The sequence below is a fragment of the Dromiciops gliroides genome, chromosome 3 (genome assembly GCF_019393635.1).
Source record: "Dromiciops gliroides isolate mDroGli1 chromosome 3, mDroGli1.pri, whole genome shotgun sequence".
Classification (NCBI taxonomy): Eukaryota; Metazoa; Chordata; class Mammalia; order Microbiotheria; family Microbiotheriidae; genus Dromiciops; species Dromiciops gliroides.
In genome coordinates, this window is record NC_057863.1 from 456,941,173 (window position 1) to 456,958,576 (window position 17,404).

The following is a 17,404-nucleotide window of genomic DNA, read 5'->3' on the forward strand; positions in this document are numbered from 1 at the left end:
GGTTTGCCGTTTCCTTCTCTAATTCATTTTGCAGATGAAACTGAGGCAAACACTGTTAAGTGACTGGCCCAGGTCCATATAGCTAGTGTGTGTCTTAGGCTGGATTTGAACTCAGGTCTACCTGGACTCCAGGGTCATCACTCTATCCACTGCACCATTTGGCAGTCCCATAATCTATGTTTCTATTTCTGAAGGCAGGTTCAGTTAACTTTTAGATGTTGTTGTTCAGTCATTTTAGTTGTATCTGATTCTTTGTGACCCCATTTGGGGTTTTCTTGGCAAAGATACTAGAGTGGTTTGCCATTGCTTTCTCCAGCTCATTTTACAGATGAGGAAAGTGAAGCAATAAAGATTAAGTGACTTGCCTATGGTCACATAGCTAGCGTCTAAGGCCAGATTTGAATTCAGAAAAATTAGTCTTCCTGACTCCAGGCCCTGCATTTTACCCACTGCAACACCTAGCTGCCCCACCTGACATGTAGGCATTTAGTAAATGTTTATTTATTGATTGACTGATTAATTGATCAATGATTTGGATAAAGGCAGAGATGGCATGTTTGTCAATTTTGCAAATAACATGAAGGTGGGGATGGTGGGTAGGGGAGGTAGGTTTAGCTGACACACTGCATGACAGAGTCCAGATCAAAAAATATGTGAACACATTGGAGTCATGGCCTGAATCAAACAAGATGAACAATAACTTTTTTTGAAAAATAATTTGGTTTGGGGCTAGATTTGTGTTCCATTGGTGTAAGGAGTGCACAATAAGGAAATACTTCCCACCAATCAATGCAGATAGGTGACTGCTCTGCAGGTTACTGTCTGTCTTAAAGAGCTTCCTCAAGGACTTTGACTTGTAACACAACTCATATGTGTCAGAAATGGGACTGGAGAACAGGCAGCACAGTATAGAAGAAAACAAAAACTTCAGAGGCAGGAAGATATAATTTAATGGGAGTAAATATAAAGTTCTACACTTGGGTTTAAAAACTCAGCTTTATCAGGATAGGATGAGAATGTCTGCACCAGGTCCATGAGATTTAACCAAATGGCATGATCCAAATGAGACAACTGTGTGACATGGGGCCCAGCAGAGCTAACACTATACCAGGTAGAACTGAGAGGTGATATGGTGATAGTATGACCACAGTTTGGGACATTATGCTATTGGGTTTGGGGTAAAATGCTTTAGGAAGGTGCTTTTGGGTTAATGAGAAGATAGGTCATACAGAACATGGAAATGATAGGTACAAACTATGTTAAGTTCTGCCAAAGGGAGCAAGATGATGACTACCTTCTATCTTTGACATTTGTTGCTCTTAACATGGAAATAATAGCAGCATGCATATTTGTGTGTCCTTGATACCACATATTCAGTGATATATGCAAGGATATGCATTCAACATGTGGCTAGTTCTAGTAAAATAAGACATTGTGGCCATTGGCCCTCTGATATGGGCCAGTTCAATTCCCCAGGGAAGACGGGGACATATTTCCTGGGGAATGTCCCTTATCAACAAATGGCACCAAGTGTGTGAACAAAGGGAATCAGTCTAATTGTATCTCTATTATTTTATTCTCTTTTCTGAGGTTCCAAATCATATTTCCATTTTTTCAACCTCTACTTTGAACTTTTTGTGGTTTTAATTATTGGGGAGATGAGATGCTATTTCTTTTCTTTCTTTCTTTTTTTTTTTTTAGCAGCGAGGCAATTGGGGTTAAGTGACTTGCCCAGGGTCACACAGCTAGTAAGTGTCAAGTGTCTGAGGCTGGATTTGAACTCAGGTACTCCTGACTCCAGAGCTGGTGCTCTATCCACTGTGCCACCTAGCTGCCCCGAGATGCTATTCCAATTCCTTATTTCTGCATCTTTGCTCTAAGACAGACTTTGAGACTTTTAATTGTTCCTGACCTAATTTATGGTTTCTTGGCATGACCCCTTAGCCTGTATGGCATTGGAAAACTTCCTACCTTATACAGGAATATGCCAATATATTTTTTAAAATAATTTTATAAATGCATGATTATATTTCTTTTACTGAGGTTGGGGGAATCATCTATGGGAGGGGGTCCACAAAGCTTTTCTTAAATTGCAGGGTAGAGTGTTTATGGAAGCAACTGTTTATAGGAATTCTAAAAGGCTGCTTCTTGAACAGAAGTGCTCACCTATAATTACAGGTGAGCTATTAAAAACTTTCATGACATTGGGATGACTTAACAGTCATCTTCTGAGTTTTAGTTAGCCATTCTGTTATGAAAGATATTGATAATTGAGAATGTATCCTGAAGATATTTTGGAGAAACTATGAATGATTAACCTGGAAAAGAGATTAGTGGGGAAAACGATAGCAGTCTGTAAGTACTTGAATGACTATCATGTGGAAAAGAGATGAGTGGTATTCTACTGGGTCTCAACTGGCAGTATGAGGAATGATGGGTTTAAGTTTCAGAGAGATAGCTTTAGGCTTGATATAGGGAAAACCTTACCTTGGGAGAGAGTGGGTTTTTCCACACTAGAGTTCTTCAGGCAAAGACTGGATGAGCCACTTGTTAGAGATAATGGAGAAAGGATGCTTCACCAGGATTGAACTAGATGGCTTCTGGGGTTCCTTCTGACTCTTAGAATTCATGAACTTCTATGGATGATTTACTGAGAGATAGGAATAAGAATCACATAACATGAGCAGACATGGGTAAGTTGTATTCTACACTGGTGGAGGAAGTACCCATGCCAATAGAATCATGGATTCAAATGATGTCTTGAAGTATATTGCCACAGAAGAAAAAAATACAGTTTTAGGGGCTTCTTCAAACAAGGTAGCTTCTATACATATGTTAATACAATATAGTGGCAACTATATGACCCAGTGCATATTAAGAAAGATAATATGGATGAGTGTTAAGAGAACAGAACACGGAGTCAGGAAGTCCTGGGTTTGAATCTTGGCGAGTCATTTAACCTTTCTTTGCCTCAGAGAGACTATTTCATAGGATTTTTGTAGGGATCAAAGGTGATCATGTAGTGAAGGACTTCACAAACCTTAAAGTGGACTATAAGCATGAGTTACTATTTTAAGAATCAAGTCATAGGGGGCAGCTAGATGGTGCAGTGGATAAAGCACTGGCCCTGGACTCAGGAGGACCTGAGTTCAAATTCAGCATCAGACACTTGACACTTACTAGCTATGTGAACCTGGGCAAGTGACTTAACCCCCATTGCCCTGCAAAAGAAAAAGAAAAAAGAAAAAAAAAGAATCAAGTCATAAATTAGCAAGACATTTGCCTACCTAGGACACTTTCCATTGTAATAATGAATGCCCTAAAGAGAGTCCATAGGAAAGAATGATTGACAAGGTTGTTCAAATGTTACTATTCACAGACGGCATTATACTAATTATACTGAACAAAGACTACTAATGAATCAAAATTGTTCAAAAGAGACAAATTTAACAATCTACACTAAAAACCAAAGTGGATGGAAATATATGTTTCCTAGACTGTGGCATGCAGTTGGATTGACAGCCCAATGCATTAATTTAGCTTGGGCAGATGTTGTGGGTGGATGATGAGTTGGTCCCAGAATTGTGTTGGAAGAGAACAGACTGGATTGTATTTGGGAAAATGTTGCTGCTACAAAAACTGAGTTCTTTCCCCCCAGAATTGTCCCAGCAATGCTATTTAACCATGAAGCATCTACCACTGCAGAAGAAATTTAGTTGGAAGAAATCCAGTTGCAGTTAGTAAAACATTAATGAAAGATTCATAATAGGAATAAAGAAGGCTATGGAAAAGTAGAAGAAAGAATTAAGAACATTTATGACTGGAAGAGGTGAGGCAGTCACACAAAAAGAATGAGAAACAATAGATCTACAATCCAAATGCTATTTTGGAACCCTCTAGATATTTAGGAAACCAGAAGAAAGCTTCCAAAGACATTGCATGAAACCCCCGTTGAGGATTTATAAAAGGCTTTACACATGAGGTAGGTGGCTTAGTAGAGAGAGTGTTGGACTAGGATTCAGGAAGACTTAAGATCTTTGGCTCTCAGACACTTACTAGCTGTGTGACCAATGACAAATCATTCATTTAACCCTATTTGCCTCAATTTCCTCATCTGTAAAATGAGCTGGAGAAGGAAATAGCAAACTACTCCAGTATTTTTGCCAAGAACCCCCCCCCCAAATGGGGTCACAAAGAGTTGGACATGACTGAAAAATCACTAAGCAATAATCCCTTCAATAATTACTTTGTATAAATTTTCTTATATATGTTCATGCTCTCCCTCTCTCCCATAGAATAGAAACTCCGTGCGGGCAAATTATTTCATCTTTGTCTTCATTTCCCCAGCACCCATCATAGTGCCTGACACTTATAGGTGCTTAATAAATGATTGTTGAATGAATGAATAAAATGCTGAGATTGATGCAAGGGAAAAAGTACTTAAGGAAATTACCCACACACTAGCCTGTTTGTGCTCCTATTCTGCACTGTGCTTATATCCAAGCCCTAAACACCATTCATCCTATATATTATGGTGGACTCCTTGCTGGCTTGATTGCTCATGGTCAGCTGTCATCTATCTCAACAATCATCTTGATCATTTAACTCACTTTTCTCAGAAGCTTAGAATTCCTAGTTAAACCAAGTTTACTCTTTTCATACTGCTGCATTTTCCATTACCTAAGATTCCTCATTCCCTTTTCCATGACCTAATTATCTTCCAAAGCAAAACAGCTCACATTTCAATAACCCTTTAAGATTTACACAGTATTATCTCCATTTTGTAGTGTAGACACGAAGAAAGCACAAAGAAATTAAAATGGCTTGGACAGGTCACATGGCTAGTAAGTCTGCCAGCCAAAAATCACACCCTGGTCCCTCTCTACTTCACCTCACTGTTTCTACCTCCTCCTCTGTGCCTGATGCCTATCCTTTGGTTTTAGCTCGGTTGTTCTACCAGTTATTCCTCCCCCCCACCATAAAACTTGTCCCTCCCCACTTCTAATATACTGCACATATCACTCCTTTTCCAGAATACCATCCTCTGCCTTGCAGCCAGACCAGATGCTACACAAAATACACCTTTCCCATGAAAATTTCCTAGGTTAACTGTTGCTAGCTCCAATGATTTCAGTTATTCACTTAGTTCTCTATCTCTCTCTGTAGCACTATAATGAGTTGGGTAAGGATATACATCTTACTTGGGGACAATATGGTGTAATTTGACTTGTGTTTGTCCTTTCTGCCTTTGTAAATTGTGAAATTTCATATGCTAGGGTTGGAAAGTCTCCTGCTTCCCATCCTATCCTAGCAACATCTAGTACAGTAAGTACCCAGTGAAAGTTACTGACAATTTCATTGTTAACTTTTTATAAACTGATATAATATAGAGAATTCAAAGAAGAATGTGTGGACAGTTTGGCATCAGATGAGAAAGTGTGAAAGGGTTGAAATCTACATTGTGTCAAGGAGTATCCATGTTAATGACATCAAAGATCCTGCAAGTGTGAAAGCAGTAATTTAGAACCAATGGAGAGATTCAAGGCCAAATCACAAAACTAGACATTTCTGAAAAGCAAACATTTCTTAAGGAATTTCTGGTGAAGCTATTCCTTATAAATAAATTATGTTCTGATAGATTTTATTATACACGTTTTTGCATCTTCTTTTGCAGTAGTGTTCCCCATTTTTGCTTACCTACCTTTGGATTTAAACACATTCTGCCATTGACAAGTGATGCAGAAAGGTTCAATGAAATCGTGAAGAATCAGAAAATTTCAGCAAATATTGACACTCCAGAGGGGGGATTTGATGCGATTATGCAAGCTGCTGTCTGTAAGGTAGGATGCCATGCTGATTAATGCTGCTACAACTCACCCCTGCCCTCCCCAAATGAAGCTCACACTCTGGATCACTTTAAAAAGCTAGTTCTATTGATTTTTTAAATCAAAATAGGAAATGAAATGGGATAAATGTATAAAGCAGAAAGATGATGCCAATTTCTTTAAAATGCAGATATATGATGGAGAAGAATTTCTATAGTATATTTAACATAATTTTTCATTTAAGGTTTGGATATAGTAGTGTTGGAAGGAGGCAATTAGAGGAGAGGAAAGGTAGAATATAAATATTATTTTAAAAAATAATCTTCTGCATAAATAACCAGACCAACCCAAACCACATCTTCCCTTAAAAGAGAATCCTGAGAAAATGTTTAGAGCAGAGAAATGTTTCACTATGTCCTGTGTTTCTTATATGGCTTTATACTTGGGAGATAACTGAATGGAAAAAATGAAACAGCTGTAAAGTCTTGTCAATTCTCAACACTTCTAAGTATAGCCGATCAACATTCAACAGATGCCTATCTAAATCAACACACCCTGTACTTCTCAATCTAATTATAGGAACAAATTGGTTGGAGGAATGATTCCCTCCATCTTCTTGTGTTTGTGAGTGATGCAGATTCTCATTTTGGAATGGACAGTAAATTGGCCGGAATCGTTATCCCCAATGATGGAGTTTGCCACTTGGACAGCAAGAATGAATACTCCATGTCAACTGTTTTGGTAATATACTTTGTGTTCCATATTAATTTAAGTCTCAAATACTCTAGAGAGGATTAAGTATGAGAAATGACAGTTGAGTACATCTTTGATACATCTATGATTTCGTCAGTTCAGTTCAATTTAGAAAACATTTATTAAGTATCTACTCTGATCAAGACAAAGTGGTAGTCACTGGTGATGGGGGGTGGGGAGAGATAAAAATAAACCAGTGTTCACCCTCAAAGAATTTACACCCTACTGGGGTGTTGGGGCTCTGTTTTCTGGCACAAATTACAACCCCTCTAACCTTTGGTAGGTGGTCTGCAATAGAGACTTTGAACCTGAGTGGGTTGGCAACGATCCTCTCTGAACTTACCCAGGCTGGGTTTCAGATATAAGAATCTGTTCCAGTGCTACCTGGGAAGCCTTCATGTAGTCTGCTGGCATAGCCTTTGAGAATTCAGGGTCACTTGCATGATTTCAGAGATTTCAGGGCATCATTGGAGGACATTGCGATTATTTAATACTGAAAAGGTTAGCAAAACATCGTGGGGGTCTGTGTTTGGGGTTTTGAACCTTACCTCCTTTTTCTTGCTCACCTCAAATCTAGATCCAGGAGGTCAGGTTGGTAGTAGAACCTAGGAGATCACTTTAGCTCCACTCCTAGTCTCTCAGAGAGTCTTTTGTCTGAAACCAATTCAGGACAGCAATGAATCATCTCTCTTTGTTCTGATTCTGTATATTAATGATAGCAAACATCTATGTTATACTCTACTTTTACAAAGCACTTTATATGGTTACACATAACTCCTTAAAGTAGATTGTATTATTATTACCTCCATTTTACAAATGAAGACATTGAAGCCCAGAGATGTTGGTATTTGTTCAAAGATACATCATGAGTAATATCTCCTGAGTACAGCACTCTTTCTACTACATCATGTTGCCTGAGTTCTGAATTGCTGTGAAATGAAGGCTATAGGCATTCTTTTTTTTTTTTTTTTTTTGGTGAGGCAATTGGGGTTAAGTGACTTGCCCAGGGTCACACAGCTAGTAAGTGTTAAGTGTCGGAGGCCAGATTTGAACTCAGGTACTCCTGAATCCAGGGCCGGTGCTCTATCCACTGTGCCATCTAGCTGCCCCTGGCTATAGGCATCTTAAACCCACTGTTAACTGTATATAGTGTCTAATAAGCCACTTTCCAAACAAGATGTTTTCTGTACCATAAAGGTCATGCAAAATATTGTTTATACATCATGTTCCAATTTGTCAGATGATAAAACTGAGACAGAGCAATTAAGTAAGGTGCTTATAGTTACAAAGCTAGTTCATCGTTTGGCTGGGAATAGAACCCAGGCCTTCCTTCTAAATCCCAGCTTAATTTATTCTCAATAGCCAGCATTGTGCATGGCTAATATAGCACTAGATTATGCTTTGTAGGGGCTGAGCAAATACTCACACCATGAGATCATGAATTCATTGAAGCACTGGAGTATAGTGTATTTAACTGCAGTATTAACAGGGCAAATTAAAATTTGTTGAGATGGATATTTTCTCCTGATTATAATCAATGATACTCCAAATTTCTAAGAATTTTCCATCATCCTGCCTCCCCTCTCCCAATATCCCTCCAATACTTAATCATATAATTTACCTAATCAAATTACAATGAATTCAATTTAACAAATAATTATTAAGTACCTACTGTATGCCAGGCACTGGTGACATAATGACAAAAACAAAATAGCCCCAGCTAGCAAGGACTTACTTATATTCTTTTGAATGAGAAATCTGAGGGATGATTTATTGCTTCATTAATGCTTAAATGTTTTGTCTCAGTGCCCATATGCACTGCATCAAATACTTCAAAAATAATAACAACAGAGGGAGATAGTACCTACCAGCTAATCATAGTACTTCTCTTATTATAAATACTCAATAAATTTTTGTGGAATGGATGTTGAATAATCACCACAGACTAACATAATTCCTGTATCATCAATCAAAGAAAGGTCAAACTAATATTTATTCCATTTTCTCAAACTGAGAAATAGAATAAGGAGAACAAAAGACATTTGGATACTTTCACATCTCTCTCCAATATGTTCTGTTCTTCTTGTCCCTTCTGTACATAATTTTCCCCTAATTCAATGTTTACCAAACTGGATTCTGCAGAACTAGGGCTTTCCATGTCATACAAATGTTGATGCTAGTGACATTTTCCCTTCAAAAATGGGAAAAGTAAAATTGTGTACATATCACAAATAACTTTTCATGCCAAATTTTCAATATGAAAATGGCCATTTTCCTCTGCTTTGCTTTATCATTTCCCCCACCCTCCTTTATCCCAAGAGTTTTCCATATCTCTCACTTCCAAGACCTATATTAATGCCTTACTATTGTATCTCAAACTCTAGAGCATGTAGTTACTAAATCAGATTGGTACTACCCCTCCATGAAATCTTTCTCACCTACCCTTAAACTTGTCCTCCATTATGTGATCTCTCCTTCCTCAAACTTCTCATCAAAATTTCTTTCAACTTCTCTTTTGCACTGAAAGGTAACATGGCATAGTGGATAGAGTGTTGGAATTGTAGTCCTGGGTACAAATCCTCCTTCAGAACAATAGCTTTGTGACTTTGGCTAAGTCCTCTCTAGATCTCAGTTCCTTGTTTTTTTGGTTTTTTGTTTGTTTTGTTTTGTTTTTTAGTGAGGGAATTGGGGTTAGGTGACTTGCCCAGGGTCACACAGCTAGTAAGTGTTAAGTGTCTGAGGCTGGATTTGAACCCAGGTACTCCTGACTCCAGGGCCGGTGCTTTATCCACTGTGCCACCTAGCTGTCCCTCAGTTCCTTATTTTTAAAAGGAAGGCGTTGGACTAGAAGTCCTCTAGGATCCCTTTTAGCTCTAAATCTATGATATTACGGTCGCTTTTATTGTAGTTTCTTATGAAGAAAGATGATAGATAGATAGATAGATGATAGATAGATAGATAGATAGATAGATAGATAGATAGATAGATAGATAGATAGATAGATAGATAGATAGATAGATATCCTTGTCCCCATTATCAATAAGAATATTTTTTGTGGGGCAATGAGGGTTAAGTGACTTGCCCAGGATCACACAGCTAGTAAGTGTCAAGTGTCTGAGGCTGGATTTGAATTCAGGTCCTCCTGAATCCTGGGCTGGTACTTTATGCACTGCACCACCTAGCTGTCCCCTCAATAAGAATTTACTAAACATCTACATATCAAGCACTGGGGACACCCAACTAAAACAATACTTGTCCTCAAGGAGCTTATAGTCCATTGAGGGAAACAACATATCCATATATAAGTAAATAAAGAATAAATACCAGGTAAGTGGTAGGATTGGGGCGGGGGGGGGGGTGTACTAACAACTAAGAGCATATGGTGTAGAAGGTCTCTGCTGATCTAAGCTTTAAAGGAAACTAGTAGGTTTTGTTTTTTGTTTTTTTAGTGAGGCAATTGGGGTTAAGTGACTTGCCCAGGGTCACACAGCTAGTAAGTGTTAAGTATCTGAGGTCAGATTTGAACTCAGGTACTCCTGACTCCAGGACTGGTGCTTTATCCACTGCACCATCTAGCTGCCCTGAAACTAATAGATCTAAGAGGAAGAAATGAGAAGGGAATGTATTGGAGGAAAACATTCTGTGCTTTGCACAGAAATGGGAGGTGGGCTATCATGTGCAAGGAATAATAAGAAAACCGGATTGGCTAGACTATAGAGCTTATGAAAGGGAGTGATATATAACAAGAAAGGTAGAGATGTAGGCTGGAATCAGGTCATAAAGATCTTTAAATGCCAAACAGGGCAGTCTGTATTGGAACCTAGAGGTAATTGAGAATCAACAGAGTTTACCGAGTAAAGGAGTGATTTCATATCTGTGCTTTAGGAAAATCACTTTGGCAGCATGTAGAGGTTCCATTGGAGAAGAAATGGATTGGCAGAAGGGCAATCAATTAGGAGGCTAATGTAAGAGTCTAGGAGAGAGGGGATGAGGGCCACTACCAGGGATGTGGTCATTCGAGTATTTTGAGAAGGGGATGTATTTGAAAGATGTCGATGAGACAAAAGTGGCAAGACTTGGGGGCGGCTAGGTGGCGCAGTGGATAAAGCACTGGCCCTGGAGTCAGGAATACCTGAGTTCAAATCCGGTCTCAGACACTTAACACTTACCAGCTGTGTGACCCTGGGCAAGTCACTTAACCCCAATTGCCTCACTAAAAAAAAAAAAAAAAGTGGCAAGACTTGAATACTGCTTAGATACACGAGGTGAAAGGAAGTAGAAACAAAGTTGTGAACCTAGGTGACTGGAAGTACAGTGGTGCCGGCAACAATAAAAGAGAAGTGTGGAAGAGGAGAGGGTTTAAGTAGAATGATACCAAATTCTATTTTGCACAGTCTGAGTTTGAGAGGCCCACTGGACCTCCATTTCCAAATACCCAAATGGCGATTAGTGAGGAAGGACAAAAGCTCAAGCTGGATATATTGATCTATAAGTCATCTTCATAAATATGAAAATTAAAAGTAGGGAATGAAATCATGAAGAAAGAGAAGAGAGGGAGACAAAAGAAGAAAGGACTAGGACAAAGCCATGCAGTAAGCCAGCACAGGGTTAAGAGAGTGGTGGGTGTTTTTAACAGTATTAAGTACTGCAGGGGTCAAGAAGGACGAAGATTGATAAAAGACCATTAAATTTGGCAAAGAAGAAATCATTGGTAACTTTGGAGAAAGTCATTTCAGTTAAGTGATAAGTAGATAAATTGAAAAGGTTGAGAATTGGAAGAGGAAATAGAGGTAACAAAAGAAGATAGTTTATTTTTTTTCCGATGAGTGGTTTTGAAAGGAATAAAGATATATAGCTTCAAGGAATGGTAGAATCAAGTGAGCTTTTTGTTCATTTGGTATGGATAAGTAGGACCTGGTTGTACTAGTAGGCAGTAAGGAAGGCAATATTAGATAAGAAGTATTCATTTCTTTCTTTTCTTTTTTGCAGGTCAATGGGGGTTAGGGGACTTGCCCAGGGTCACACAGCTAGTAAGTGTCAAGTGTCTGAGGCCAGATTTGAACTCAGGTACTTCTGAATTCAGGGCCGGTGCTTTATCCACTGCACCACCTAGCTGCCCAGGAAGTATTCATTTCTAAGGTCTTTGAAGGCATGTGTTATCAAGATCTTTACATTTCCAGCACTTAGTAAAGTGGCACCAATTTTTTTTTTGTTGAATTATGAGAATGAAGTAATTTCTTTAGGAATAATTTTCTTTAGTGGTTCATGGCCACTGTCTAAAGTAGGGGTTTCTGACCTGGAATCCTTGTACTTGTTCTTTAAAAATATCCTGGGGCAGCTAGGTGGTGCAGTGGATAGAGCACTGCCCTGAAGTCAGGAGTACCTGAGTTCAAATCCAGCCTCAGACACCTAACACTAACTAGCTGTGTGACCCTGGGCAAGTCACTTGACCCCAATTGCCTCACTAAATATATATATATATATATATATATATATATATATACATATATATATACATATATATATATCCTGATAATTATTTCAATATAATTGGTTTCCTTTGTTATATAATGTATTTTTCTTTTATGCATTTAAAAATATTCTGTGGAGTCAACAAGCTTCACCAGACTGTCAAAGGTGTCCATGACACAAAAAGGGAAGCAGCCTTGGTCTATATAGGATTCTCAAACATTCAACAAATATTTTCCTGTCAGCAAATACCTGTCAAATCTAATAAAAGTATAAGACATGACCCCTGCCCTCAAGAAGCTTGTAATACAGTTTGAAAGAGAAAGATTACATTGTATATAATATGTCACACATATTATATAACACTACATAATATATATACACACGGGCCAGTGTATAACTAAGTGCTCAACTTTGTGGTAGGGACTGAAAGAGCTCGAGTTATTAAAGAGAGAAGGCTTAATGGAGTCTCTAGGAAGTCTCTGGGAGTCTATAGTATCTAAGAAGGCTTTCTAGAGACTAGACAATTCAGTGCAACTCAGCTTATATTAATTAAATAGCTACTATGTGCATGCCATTGTACTGGGCACTCAGAATACAATAACAACAAAAAAACATCAAGTGGTACCTTCCCTCAAGGACTTTATATTCTACTGTGGGGATACATTATGAACACAAGTAAATGAAAATATATATACAGACAAATATACTATATATATATATATGTGTATGTATGTATGTATGTATGTATATATATATATGAAGCAATACAAAGTAATTTCAACAGGGTGCTAATAACTGGTAGGGGAAGGGAGATCAGCCTTAAAGTCTGAAAGGAGGCATCACCTGAGCTGTCAGGGATTCCACAAGGAGGCAGTGGAAAGGGGCGATCAAATTCCAGACATAGGGAAACAATTGTACATGTTAGAGAGTCAAAGGACCATACAACAGGGGCAAGCTAGGAAATAGCCAGCAGGCCTATTGGACTCTAATGGCAAATGCAGGAAAGGAAGTAAAACAGGACATTGAAGATTTTCGAAAATAGAAGGAAGACATACATTCTGGGTGAACAATGACAGCATGAACTTGTGTTATGAGGGATTTAGGAAAATTGCATGAATTCACTTTTACATCATTCACCACCTCTACTCATAATGCTCCTATTTAAATGAAAATGCATACCATGTGGCCAGATTTCTATATCCAGGTAATAATCCGAGCATCTTAGGGAAAGACAAAACAAAATGTAATAGGTTTGCATTTGAAATTAATCTGTGTCTAAAAGACCACCTTTACCCTGAAATATCCAGGAAAAGTCAGGAATAGGTGATCATACCAGATCCTTGTCAGTGCACAAGTGACTTACTTTGTTTTTCTGTCCTGAAATGACATGTCACCCTCAGTTTCCTTCATGGGTACTCTCTGTCCATTTGAACCCTTTATCCCCATTAGCTTCTCTTCCTTATATTCAATTTCACACAACATAAATAACAGGCCTCCCAGAAAACCTTCCCTTCATGCCCCCAACCTTGGAGAATAAATAGACCTTGCTTGAAAAGGATAATTTATAGAATTGCTAATGAATATTGATAGCTTTTCTTATTAAGAATATTTTTAAAAGAAAAACATGCCCCATCTCCTGAAAATGTACTAGTAAGTACAACACAGAATTGGAATGTGTTTCAGTGGCTCTGTAAAGGACAGCAAAATCCCATAAAAGCAAAGTTATGACATCAGGAAAGGCCAGTTTTCTCAATTCATGAGACAGTACAGGGGTCATGTCACATGAGGTGGGGCAAAGGAGGCAATATTTCTTTTTCTTGTCCAGCTGTCTCTGCTTGCATCCTCACCATTCTGTCCTTTCCAAGACTGGTGTTAGAAGTTTCAGGCTTGTAGCAGTGAGATCCCTCCAGTTGTAAATGCCACTCTCCATACCTAGCCATCCCTCCGACCTTACAGCATTCTTCCTTGACTGCCAAAAGGCACTTAATAAGAGGAGTAATGTTTTCCTACTTTTGAAAATACCTCTCAAGGATTACTTGTACCACAACCTTTTCTAATTTTCTAATTAAATGTCAAGTGACCCACTGAAGAAGAAAACAGAAAACATGGGCTGTTGAAAAAATGCTTTTAAGAAATAAAAAAAAAAAACTTATAATGGTCAGATGTTCATTACAAAGAGTTATTAGTAAAATAAAGTGAGGGGCAGCTAGGTGGCGCAGTGGATAGAGCACGGGCTCTGGATTCAGGAGGACCTGAGTTCAAATTTGGCCTCAGCCACTTAACACTTACTAGCTGTGTAACCCTGGGCAAGTCACTTAACCCCAATTGCCTCACTAAAAAAAAAAAAAAAGATAATATTAAAAATAAAGTGAATACTTACCATGCAATAGTACATTTGTATATTTATAGTGAGAAGCACAGTGCCTGGCACATAGTAGGTACTTAATAAATGTTTATTGATGGATTGATTATGGGAATCCTCGATTCTAAATGATTCTAACCCAAACTTTCCATATTCTCAAACATTCAAAAAATATTTTTTCTGTCAAAAAATACCTGTCAAATCTGCTAAAAGTATGTTATTAGTAAAAATATTTTTATTCATATTCTATACTTCCATTTTACATGAATTCAGTTTAAATCTTCACATTCTTTCCAGGAATATCCAACAATTGGACAACTTATAGAGAAACTGGTGCAAAATAATGTTTTATTGATCTTTGCTGTGACAAAGGAGCAAGTTCATTTATATGAGGTAAGAAAGCTTAACTCTGGGGAATTCCTTCAGGGAGGTTTTATGCCTCATAGTCTAGCATTAACTCTATGAGTTTCACACATGGAAAGGCAATTAGATAATCATTAACGCAAAAAAAATACCCCAGTAACTTCATGAAATAGGGCAGGGAGTGGGGAAAGGAGAAATAAAAATGATGGGGGTTGGAGCACTCATAAGAACAGACTTATGTTATTGTTACTCAAGTTGGAAGAAACTATGAGGCCAAGCCACCAAAAAGGAAGAAAAATGAGATATCTTCCCTTGAAATTTCCCTCTGTTTTTCTTTTGGCATGGATTGGGGCGGGGGAGGAGGCTTCTTAAAAACCAAAGTGGATCCAAAAAAAGGTGTGAAGTCTCAGCAAATAGAGAATTCACATGTTGCCTTCAGAACAACAACAAAACAATATTGGGCAGCTAGGTGGCACAGGGGGTAAAGCACCGGCCCTGGATTCAGTAGGACCAGAGTTCAAATCCGACCTCAGATACTTCACATTTACTAGCTGTGTGACCCTGGGCAAGTCATTTAACCTTCATTGCCCCAGGAAAAAAAAATTTAAAAAAAGATATTGCACATCAACAGTAGGTTGTTTAAATGTAGCAATTGTGGACAATACATTAACCTGAATTAACTGCCTAGGAAAGAGGGTGGAGGGTGTTAAAGGTGTTGCCTTACAAACTTTGGGTTCTTGTAGAGACAGCTAGGTAGTGCAATGTGGATGGCACGGTGGGTCTAGAGTCAGGAAAACCTGAGTCCAAATCCAGCCACAGACATTTTACTAGACATTTTACTACTACTACTAGACATTTACTACATTACTACTAGACATTTTACCCTGAGCAAGTAATTTCATCTCAGTTTCAGTTTTCTCAATTCTAAAGTGGGGATGATAATAATAATGCCCACCTCCTGGGATTGTTGTGAAGATCAAATGTGATAAATAATATTTGTAAAGAACTTTGCAACATGCCTAGAACAGAGTAAGCACTTACCAGATGCTGGTGTTTCCTTCCTCCTGACATTTTTTGCAAATCAATTACACACACAAATATAGATATATGTCTCTACTTACCTATGCATATAACATGAATACAGAAATAATCTATAGTGCTGTCCATAGTCAAATAGGGCCAAGAATTGAGGCAATTAGACATTTAATTCAGCTCCTTTCCCCAACATACTCATCCCCTCCCCCAAACTAAATTAGCTGAGTGTGCAATTCAGATTTAGGATTGAATTACCAGATAATTGCTTCCACTCAACTCTTCGCTGTTTTCTGACTGAACAGCTATAAAAAGCCTATTTCACAGAAGACTAAAAAACCACTGCCAGTGGACAGGAGCCTGCTATATATGTGGGTAAATATTCTCCCCCAAATCTGTTCCTTTTGCAGAACAGGGTTTTTGTTTTGTTTTTATTTAACACGGGTCATGGAAAGATTTGTGGTCAAAGGAAGCTTGGTCAAGTTATCCATGATGAAAGTATAGAAATTGATTTTTGTGGGCATTTTTTCTCCGTTCATGTGGAGAGAAGAAGGGCATAGTGAATAGAGGGGGCCAATCTTAGTGTCAGAATGACCAGGATCCAAGTCGTGAATCACTCCCTAACTTTACAAGGTTTTGGAAATGTTGATCTTATTTTAACAAGAGGCATTGAATTAAATTGTAACTCATTGTTTAGCCCAAAGCCACCCCCAAACTTGTGACAAGTTCTGCAGAGTGAAACCAGGCCAAGCTCTGACCTTGTATTCATGTGATGACAGCAGTGAACTCCAAGGTGAGACTGCCTCTCCTTGTGAGCTAAGGAAGTCCCGGGTCATAATACATGTTCTGAGAAGGCTTTGTTCCTTTTGAAAATCATGCAGCTTCACCTGATCTGGCCATTTCCTTAATGCTCTCTAATGTGTGATATAGTGGGTCTATTCTGCCTTTGAACCTTAGGGCTAAGTCGGGGTGAGCTCCAGGTGGAGACTGAAGCTTCCTATAACAGCAGGAGCTCGTATTTAGAATGGGGGAAGTTGTACAAAGACTTTTCTCAAAGAGCAGTCAGGAGAATGTGAGCAACGACCCGAGCACTGAATTCCCCAGCCTACTTTTTTAATAGCCTTTAAAAACACACACACATACACACACATAACCCCTACCTAGTCCTTTCTATACCTCCTCATGAGTACTGTTTAAAAAAAAAAACAGGAAGTGGCGATAAGAGGGGTTGAAATGAAAAATGACTAAAAGTAAACAAAGGAAGCTGAAGCTATCCAGTGGAACTTTCTTCCCAGCACCTGGGGGTGAAGAGAAATATCATCTTGGATGAAAAGATGGAAGTTCAAGATCCCCCAAATTAACAGCAGGGAATGTATTTTCTCTTTCTTTCCACCACACTATAATCTTAAGGTCATAAAACTAAAAGGACCCGAGAGACCATCAAGCACAAGGCAACATGGATCTCATCTTACAGATGAAACAAGTAAGGCATAGGGAGATCAGTACTCTACCAAGAGCAAAAAGGGAATAGGTGTCAGAAGTGGGATTTGAACCCAGAATATCTGACTCCCAAACTGGTCCTTTTTCCATTGTGTCT

The 17,404-nt window shown here is 38.5% G+C and overlaps 1 protein-coding gene across 1 annotated transcript in view; it reads left to right on the top strand.

Moving 5' to 3' along the window:
• The window catches only part of ITGB6 (integrin subunit beta 6), a 200,395-nt gene that overhangs the window by 106,623 nt on the left and 76,368 nt on the right, over positions 1–17,404 (top strand). Inside the window, exons 8-10 of the mRNA XM_043994397.1 lie at positions 5,675–5,840; positions 6,405–6,566; positions 14,710–14,805. Coding sequence (XP_043850332.1) covers positions 5,675–5,840; positions 6,405–6,566; positions 14,710–14,805 — 424 coding nt within the window. The remainder of the gene's footprint in view (positions 1–5,674; positions 5,841–6,404; positions 6,567–14,709; positions 14,806–17,404) is intronic.